This window comes from Montipora capricornis, chromosome 1, assembly GCF_036669925.1.
Source record: "Montipora capricornis isolate CH-2021 chromosome 1, ASM3666992v2, whole genome shotgun sequence".
Taxonomy (NCBI): Eukaryota; Metazoa; Cnidaria; class Anthozoa; order Scleractinia; family Acroporidae; genus Montipora; species Montipora capricornis.
In genome coordinates, this window is record NC_090883.1 from 43,226,487 (window position 1) to 43,236,486 (window position 10,000).

Consider the following 10,000-nt stretch of genomic DNA (forward strand, 5'->3'; position numbering starts at 1 on the left):
TACACCTTTAGTGTTATCTTCCATACAGTCACATGTTATATTATATACAGTAAATGCTAATTACTTTTATGTATGGTCAAAGTGGGAAAACTGTAGGCCTGCAAGAAAGGCCCACAGCAGTTTTGTAACCAGCCAACCAGGATATCTTATCATAATGATGCCAGTTCACTTTGGTGGGAAGCAAGTGCTCTGAACAATGTGCCGTCCCTACTCAAGACTACAACATCAATTTCCCAGTCAAACCCCCCCCCCCCCCCCCCAAAAAAAAAAAAAAAAAAACCTAGCATACATGTAACTTTGGTCAAAAGGCCGTAAAGCTGTTTTTTTAAGACTTAAAAATACAAGGTAGCCCTGAATTGGCTCTTATGAATTTTGTAAGCTTAATTTTTTTTACTCTGTCTAGCAAGTTTTCTTGACAACTTTTCCTTGTGAAGTTTTCCTTGGCAGTGTAAATGGAAAAAGATGACATTTTTTTCCTTGACAAATGTCCTTGTTCAAAAACTGGCATGCTAGTTTTTGAACAAGGACACTTGTCAAGGAAAGCTTGTCATATTTTCCATTTACATTACCAAGAAAAACTTGTAAAGGAGAACCTTTTCAAGGAGAACTTGCTAGTGTGTAAGTCGGCATTTCCTTGACAAGTGGACTTGTCAGGGAAAACTTGCTAGTGTAAATGAGGCTTTAAAACTTTGCCAATAGTTCTATCTCAGATTGCTAATGAAATACTATTCTACAATAAAAATGGGGATCACCAAGTTTTTGAGATACAGGTATAAGCAAGTAAATACCAAAATATGGTATGGTAACCTGTTACATGTACGTCACAACAGTGGGTGCATTTTGTTGAGCAATAATAATGGTGTTTCATAAATAATGGTACCATAACATTGCAGTTAAGAAGGTCTCTTAAAAAGTAGTCTAATATCAAAATTAAGACAGGATTGGTTTAATCTGGCTTTAAACAACTTGGCCCTGAAGTGGTGTTTTCATTCTTGACTTATTTTTATTTGAAGAGGTAGAAGTTAAAGTTGTCCTTATTATTAAATTGGGGTTAATACTGTCTTACTCTTAGAAGGGTTCTGAAAATCTACTGACCAGTTTAGATTTTATGACTCACAGGCATCCCAAGCTAGGGTGGCCAGCATATATGACGAAGAGCTTGAACTTCAACACCCTCTTTTTGATGTTCATGGTTATGATGAAAAAAAGGTGAGTATGGATAGGGTAGTCATTTTTAGGAAATGAGAATTAAGTTAAAATTTAGTGTGACCCTCATCAGATATTAAAACTGCTAGCCTTATTGTGATTACATTGAACATGAATGTTTACAGGGATACTAACAGAAACAATAAGGGATAAAAGTTAAAACTTACTCTTTGAGGCCTTCCAAGGGGTAGCCTCCTTCGCAGACATTTTTGTGACTCGTCATGCAATTGTGAGACGAGTCACAAGAATGTCTGTGCAGGAGGCTAACTGTTCATTTCCAACACAACTTTTCAATGATCAACAATGTTTTGGAGTAACGGGGCAAAAGGTAGCTAAAATGTGGCAGTTTTGCATGCACACAGATTTTTTGTAGCCCTCCCTACAATGGAATCTGAGCCTAGTGTATTCCTAAAGTTCATCCCTTGCACTTTGTGTTTCTTGCTCCCATAAAATAATTCATACACATGATACATTAATGTAATTCAATTCCACCTCCAAGAACCCAAGTGATAGCTCTAAAATGTAATGGTATGTTAGCCTCCAGGGCCCGGTTGTTCGAAAGCCGATTAACTTAATCCATGATTAGCGTAAACTTTGGTTTAGTTTTTTTCAACTTTTTGGTGCAAGTTTCTTTTGGTTATTTTTGGTGTTCAAGATTTACTTCCTCTAATGTACAGTTTTGCCAAATATCAGCGTTGTACAACATTTGGGGTAGAGAAATAAACTCCTTCGAACAACCGGGCCCAGGGCTTTAACATGGGATTTTATGGTATATCCACAATTCCTTACAATTACTTGATTAACCTTTATTTAATCTCCTGCACTGATAGTTAATTATGATCCTGAGTGCCTTTACGGCCCATATATTCGTACATACATGTACAGGTGCTATCCACAGCTTCACAGGGTCTTCCAACTATATGTAAAATAATAACTGCATTGTGGCTTCTCTTGATTAGTGTTGACCTATCTAACTTTGTCACACTATTTTTCCTCGTATGCGTTGGACCTTAGAACCATCACAAACCAGTGATTCCAACACAAATTGACCACATGCCCTAGGCCTCCATGACCTTTGTACGTGTTTGTATTGTGAACCATGAGAGATGACATGTTGAGTGTCACTGAATGATGCCTTTGTGAATTTATTTCTACAATGATAAGTAGTAAGGTTTAGCTGCTCAAAATGATGCAATAAATGAAATGAACAGAATGACGTGGCTGTCACTAAATAAAGAATGCATTGTTGCTGTCACAAAATGTTGCTCTTTTTCTGTCACTTCCTGTCGGGTGTTGGTGTTTTGGAAAAAGGTTTTTGCCACATTTTGAGGCCATGTTGCCTATCAGCAAAACTCTTTATTGTGGTCAAATGTCCATAAATCTGACTCATTTAGAGAGACAAAAAGGTTTGGGCAAGGAAATATTAAAAGTGATTTCATAATAATAATAATTATGAAAATGGAAACATTTAGGTGATTTCCTTTGAGAATGATCATTGAAATTAAGGAAGTGATTTATAAGCTTATTATAATGTAAGGTCTACACTGCAGAAAAAAACAAAACATGTGTAAAATGTCACTCAGCAGAAGGACCCTGCTGAATCTTTAGTGAAAACATAAAAATTGCAGCAACATTGTGCCTTTCATAAACATTTGTACACTTAACTTCAATCAACAGGTTTTCACTGTTGTCAGCCACATTTGTTGCAACAGTTTGTGTGCTGTTAAAAACAGAAACTGAACGGCATGCTGAAAAGTTTCTCAGATTCGGCTCTGTTTACTCGAGGAACACAAGAAACAGTTCTAGAAATTTAATATTACCTCCAGTAAACTACTCGTACAGACAGCATTAGTTTAGTTTTAGTGCAGCAAGACTTTGGAACAGTCTAATGAATTGAAGTACTGCTCCTCCTTCAGTTCATTCAGCAACAAAATTAGACAAACAAATTTGATTACCGGTAGTTAATGTTCTATCCATTTTTAAAATTCTTATGTATAATACTTTTAATATCCACCTCATTTTTTCCCCTCAAGGGCCACAAGTAAATTATTGTGAGATATAAAGTGTTACCCTCAATAAAGGAAGATTATTATTAGATTATTATAAACTGACAAAGTGGATTGAAATAATTAATGGTTCATCACAATTGAAACCATAAACCTGTGCAGCTTCAATGACTGACAGCATGCAGTAGAAAACAAAAAATAAAACTGGTGATTGGAATTTGAACTTCAAAATTGCAGTGTTTATGGAATGTGCAGTTATGAGTTGTTATTAACATTTTGTTAGGTAAATCTCAATATTCAACTCTGAACAATAATAAATTTTGATAATAAAACTTTTTGATAAATTATCAATTTTCCACTGCATTGTCTGGATTTTTTTTTGTTTTACAAGAAACTACTCAAATTACATGCACTAGGTACATTTTCGACTGCATTAATTTGAAATGTTTTTAACAGTCAAAGCATCTTTAAAATTGTCATGAATTTCTTTAACTTGTAGATAACAAGTGACAGGAGACTGAAAGTAGAGCAAGCTCTGAGAGATGCAGGAGTGCATAACAGTGATTATGCTAGAAGGATCATGGCTTCTATAAAACCACCACAGCAACCTAGAAAAGATCAACATTCAACTGTTTTTAAGTATGATCTTAATAAAATTGTATGATTTTGTGTCAGTGAAAAGTCAAGTAACCCATTGACGAGTAAATTGTCTGGCATTAGGCAGGGTAAAATCAATTCAGACTTAACTGATTAGAGTGTAATGTGAAGTGCTACGTTTCTACACCATATGAACCATGTGAGCGTTAGTCCTACCGATGGAAATGGGCCCACACCAGGACAGAGAAAAACACTGACCAGGGTGGGAGTTGAACCCACGACCTTCGGGTTAGATCACCGCTGCTCTACCGACTGAGCTACAAGGTCACACGGGAGCAGGCCGTGGGAACTGAAGAGCTGATGTTAAAGTCATGGCAATGAACATGTACAAGTACAAGGAAGGATTACGTTTTTGCAAGCGTTGGCCATGTAGTACTTATATTTGAACAGACTTGTGTGTAATGTGAAGTGCTAAGTTTCTACCCCGTATGAACCATGTGAGCGTTAGCCCCACTGATGGAAATGGGCCCACACCAAAAAACCTATTGAGCCCATGATAATTATGTTCATGTGATACTGGTCACATTAGCATACATGGAGGGGTGGGACAATGGTGCTCTGCGCAGACACATTTGGCGCATGGAGCTCCACTCAAAGAGATAGTTTGGAAAACTGGCAGCTTTGAATTGTTTACCGTTTTTCACTGCATTTGTTGGGGAATACAATACACTATGTAGGCAAGGAAATCCCCAGTCCCTGGTCCTCTGCATCATCTTTGACCACTGTAAAATCAGTTTTTATCTGTGAGGTGGGTATTGGATTTTAAGGGGCAAACCAAATGCCAGGCTTGAGAAAAATCAATAGTATTGACTCCAGATCGAACCTTAAGATTCCCGTTGGCTACCCTGCTTCATTAATTAAAACCCAACATTCCTTTTGCAAAGAAGAAAATGATAGTACGACAATGTTATTGTTTCAAAACATTTGGCACCCACAAGGCTGGGCTGAAGATATTTTTCCATTTGATTGTGACTTGAAGCTAAAAGCATTGACTTGCTTTTCAGGCTCCTTAAAGGATGTAAATATAATAAGTTTTGGATTTCACGGTCCCCATTACTCACGTTCAAAACTGACCGATTGGACCTCAGAGGGTTGGATCCAGAGAAAAGTGAAGTCAGAGGCTCACTAGCTTAAAATTTCAGTGTGTGAACGCAGCTTATTATATATGCAAAGTGTGAGTTTAAAAGTCTGAAAGCCCAAAACCCCCGTGCTGCATATTAATTCTGCGGCGTACACACATATTGCATTCTTAAACTAGTGAGCCTTTGACGTCATTTTCTCCTCGATCCAGCTCTCTCAAGAACATAATGTTAGTAATGGCGGACCATTAAAATAAAGAGGTGTCTTTTTGAAATCAAGGCTTAAAACGTGGGTCACTTGGTGTTTTGTTAACATAGTTTTGAAATCCAAAGAAAAATATGAATTGATTTTTTGGTCACAGGGGCACTTTAAGCAATTTTCTCTTTAATCCTTTGACGTCCAAACCGGCCAGACATTTTACTCTGTCTAACGCCAAACGATTTTACTCGTCAATGGGGAACCTCTGGGAGTCAATGGGTTAATCACCATTAATAGACACCTGAAACATTCTTGTGGCTTCTATGGGATTCAAGTGCTCTTCCAACTAAGCTGTGAAGTCACTCTAGACTGCTCGCAGTCCCTTCTGAGCTAGTCAAACTGCCTGCGATGGTAATGCAAACAACGGGAGAATGGTGATCGAGGTATATCTTTGCTCAATCACCATTCTCCCCTCAGCTCGCTTGCATTACCAAAGCGGGCAGTTTGACTAACTCAGAAGGGACTGTGAGCAGTCTATGAAGTCACTCATGTGGGCTCGAGTAGGTCTGTTTGCTGACATTTGTCCAGATAAACGCAAGGATCACTTTTCCCTTTCATCTTCAACCCAAACTTCAAAAAATTAATATTCTTTATTTCATTCATTGATTTTTTTGCAGATCTGACTGAGGGGGTTTTCATAATATTATTGTGTGAGGAATCTAAATCCTGAGTCTATTCTTGGAAAGAACTTTAGAGTATTAAACAAGGTTATCATGACTTCACTGAAATAAAGTGCAGGGTGATAACATTTTTAATTTTCCTGTCACAGCAAAATCCAGGAAACACGAACTTCTTTAGGAGCACATCTTACGGCCTTGCAAAAGTTTATTGCATAGAAATCCAAATGCAAAAATGATTACCCGGTAATGCAAATTGCTTTTTTTATCTTTGCGCTTGTAAGCCTCTCCGACATTGCTTCACCAGCAATATATTTTTTCCTGTAATTTTAGACATGCCAATGGACTGGTAATAATAATTATTAGCACAGGTAGAAAAGAATGATGAACTGGCTGCCATTTTTGCATCCTAATCAATATTGTTGTAATATCCCCCTTCAGCTTTAAGACACTGATTGTACCATGTTAACCCCAACAAAAGATCAAAAGAGCCAACCCCACTCAGTACATATTTTTCCATGACTATTGAAGTTAAAGTTGAAACAAGGCAAAGTTTGTAGAAGTACTGTATCTTGTTCAATATTATTATCTTATTATATAGATATTGATGAAATACCAGGATTTCTCCTCTTACTAAAAAATCATATCTTCACCGCACGCAGTGAACATATCATTTTTATCTTTCACATGTGAGGATATAGGTGTTGTCATGGTAACCAACACGCTTAGCCAATAAAACGCCAACTTTTTCTTCATTGTAAGATACTTTTGTGCTTTAATATAATTCTTCTTTACTACATAACATTTTTATTGCAAAATTTGACATTATCATGATTTGTTTTTCATAACTTTCATATCTTGTTCACGGCATGTTACACAACATGCGTGTTTTAGCGGTTGGTGACCACTTTTTCATCATTTCGAAAATGAATAAAACAAGTTGTTGTAAATCTAGACATTTCATCAATATCTATATAATAAACAGAACATTACATGACCACTTGGGGAAACGAATTTTATCTTCTCGTGCTGAAAGTATCTCTCACTCGTTCGCTTCGCTCACTCGTGAGAGATACTTGCAGCACTCGAAGATAAAATTCGTTTCTCCGCGCGGCCATGTAATATCCTCTATATAGCTCAAAATGGTGTAAGGTTATTTGGAAAAGCAAGTGATACACATACATCCCTTTATTTTTGGTATCAAATTATAAATAATTATTATCTTGCAATCCTGCTTAGAACGGTCTAATGTACAAGTCCTTGTCTTCTTTTAAAGTGGGAGGGTTTTTTTTTTAAATCCAGTCAAGTCCCAATCGTACATTCAAAAACAAAACAATAAGCTGAGGAAAAAAATCAGGCCACATCAAATAATTATTTCTAAAACAACTTTAACTCTTAACTAAGCTAATCTACGCCACGTTGTAGCCTAGTATAAAGACTTAGGGGAGCTGTTACACTGTGAAATGTTTGGCGACACTGGCGGGGCAAGTTGCACGAAACATTTCACAGTGTAACATACCCTACAATGGCTAAAATCGTTGCGAGACAAGTTGCATGAAAAGTAGAACTTAATTCTACTTTCAGCAACGGCTCTTGCAACTTGTCTCGCAACGATTTTGGCTGTTGCAGGGTATGTTACACTGTGAAATGTTTTGCACAATTTGTCCCGCCACAATGTCGCCAAAACATTGGGAGACAAGTTGCACGGAACATTTCACAGTGTTAAACTTATTTTAGTATTGAAATGACCCAGCCTGATCCGTGAGCTGTGTTTTCAAATCTCTGGAAACAAGAAATATTTAGTTACTCTAGTCAGCAGTGTACATTTTTTGTTATTTATTATGACAAGTAATGAATTAAATACAAATTTAATAAGACTTTGCAAGTTCAGTCCAGTGCATTATTTTAAAAGTGATTGATTTCATCAACCACAACAGTAAATAAATATTAATGTTACACTGAAGAAAACATACAATAGTATGTACTTCCTTTTTGTACAAAGTTCAAAAAACTGAACAATGAGTGGTGTACAGGTTAAGAATAATCTTGGTCAAAAATGGCAATAAAATTTACTATAAAAAGTATCATTGTGTGATTGAGTTGACTCATTCACTCTCATTGTCTCCATATTCAAAGAAGGGCTGTATGCTGAACCCGACAGTTGTGGCAGATGTGTTTTTGGACTTCCATGTCTCACACTTTAGTGAGACATAGTGGCCCTTTTCTATTGCTTCTCCTTTTGGTCATTGCTTGTGGGTGGCAAGTCACAAAATAAAGAACTTGCTCACAGGCCATCCCCGCATGTTTGTGGCAACACTTTGTCCTAAACTAAGAAGTCCAAGTGAAGAAGCCACCTTTGCACTCAAGCTCTTTCAAACAGCATCCATTGAGTTGTTCTGCATCCTGGTAATATTTCAACTGCCCCTGTGACAGGCTTTGCTGTAAATGAGATCCATTACCCATAGACACAGTCTCAGAGTTTGTGTTTCTCTTTGGAACATTGAAGGCTACTGTCGGCTGGTTTGCAGATAAGGTGGCCTTAAAGTTCCCTTTTTGTGAGGCCTTAAACAGTTGCGATAACACGTACACACAGCCTGGAAGTATTGGCCCAGAAATTTCAATAGTATGCAACTAAAAAGAGACCAAACCAGGAGTTGTTAGACTTTCAATACCTAATTACAATAACAATGAAGCTTTTCTACATGGCAGTTTTGAAGTGCAATGAGAATGGAAAGCTCATGGGTATTTGCTTTAATACGGTTCTATTACTAGTTTACCAAAATGGTAGAAATATTAATGTGCTGCCGAGGGGAAGGGAGATGTTCAATTATGCTTGCAGTAATTTAACGATGGTTCATGCGTGGAAATGAAAAACAGAGCAGGCTCTTATGATCATAATGCTCATCTAAATTCCTCCATTCATGGATAACCACAATTCCTTGCACCTTTGACCACAATCCCTTGCGTTTCAAAGAAAAATGTGTTCTGCCGATTAGAGAGCTGCGTCATTTGTTCGCTTCAGGCTCACTCACTGTGACAGCAATAATGCAACAGAAGTTGGTTAAAACTATATCAATGTCGTAAATGAAATTATGTTTAAACAAAGTAGAATGCAACTGCAGGATATTCTTTGTAAAGTGCAAAAATAATAAATACGATAATTTATTTAAAATTATTGTTATTATTATTATTAGTAGTAGTAGTAGTATTATTATTATTATTATTATTATTTCACAGGCAAGAGATAAAACACCACTTGTTAGTTCCTGTTGAATCGTGAGAATTAAAAAAGACCTTTGAGCAGTTTTATTTTATTTTTTACCGGTGTGATACTGTGACCAACTGGGTCATATTGCAATTATTTATTATGATTCTTATGTTCTTATGGGCGGAATGATTTCAATCAACTTAATCAGGTTCTGTATTGAACATCAATAATATTGCAATTAATTTTAGTCAAGTTTTTTATTGGTTCTTTTCTTTTCTTCACGAGGTTTGTATTGGTAACTTGTGCATCGGAATTGTAATCTACTGAAGCTATTAATTTATAAAGCACTTCCACTCACTTGTCCTCAGCTAATAAAGATTGGGACTTAGTTAAACTTGTCATCATCATCATTTCATTGGTGTAACCAATAATTATTACCTGTGCCATCCCTTTAGCTTCTAAATGCTTGACGATACCTTGATTCACTCTCAGACTCCTCAATGTTGCACCATCGAATGCCACTTGGGCCAGCAATGTCGGCGGCACTTGAGCTAGCACTCCTGTATTGCTTACCAGGCTCTTACAGTTGAGTAGAAAATTGAACAAGGCATGTGTATCCGGGCCTTTTACTAGTACAGTAGATGTTGGCTGTTGATCAATGGTTCTCAGGTTAGTAATTTCATGTGGTGTGATAGCGTTAGGGTTCAGAAGTGGAAACTGTTCTTTATCAAGTCCCATGCTTTCGAGCCACTCCCTCTTATCACTGTTCTCATCATCAGAATCATCCTCTGGGGCATCCTTGTCTTGCACATCACAGCTGTCCTCTCGGAAATCACTTTCAGACTGGGTTTTGCTCTTTTCTTCCAAGTGTGGCATGGTGAAATTGATTCCTGTGATTTAAAAAAGAAACACCTGTTGCTTAAAAATGCCTTGCTTTAATAGTTGTGCTTAATGTATAGTTTTAAGCC

The 10,000-nt window shown here is 37.0% G+C and overlaps 1 protein-coding gene and 1 pseudogene across 1 annotated transcript in view; one reads left to right on the forward strand and one right to left on the reverse strand.

Annotated features, from left to right (window-relative positions):
- LOC138045175 (coiled-coil domain-containing protein 148-like) overlaps positions 1-8,455 on the forward strand; it is a 24,290-nt pseudogene extending 15,835 nt beyond the window's left edge.
- The window catches only part of LOC138045164 (protein downstream neighbor of Son-like), a 5,796-nt gene continuing 3,439 nt past the window's right edge, over positions 7,644-10,000 (reverse strand). Inside the window, exons 2-3 of the mRNA XM_068891581.1 lie at positions 9,471-9,922; positions 7,644-8,455 (exon numbers count right to left, since the gene is read on the reverse strand). Of these exons, the coding sequence (XP_068747682.1) occupies positions 8,153-8,455; positions 9,471-9,922 (755 nt within the window). The 3' untranslated portion in view covers positions 7,644-8,152. The remainder of the gene's footprint in view (positions 8,456-9,470; positions 9,923-10,000) is intronic.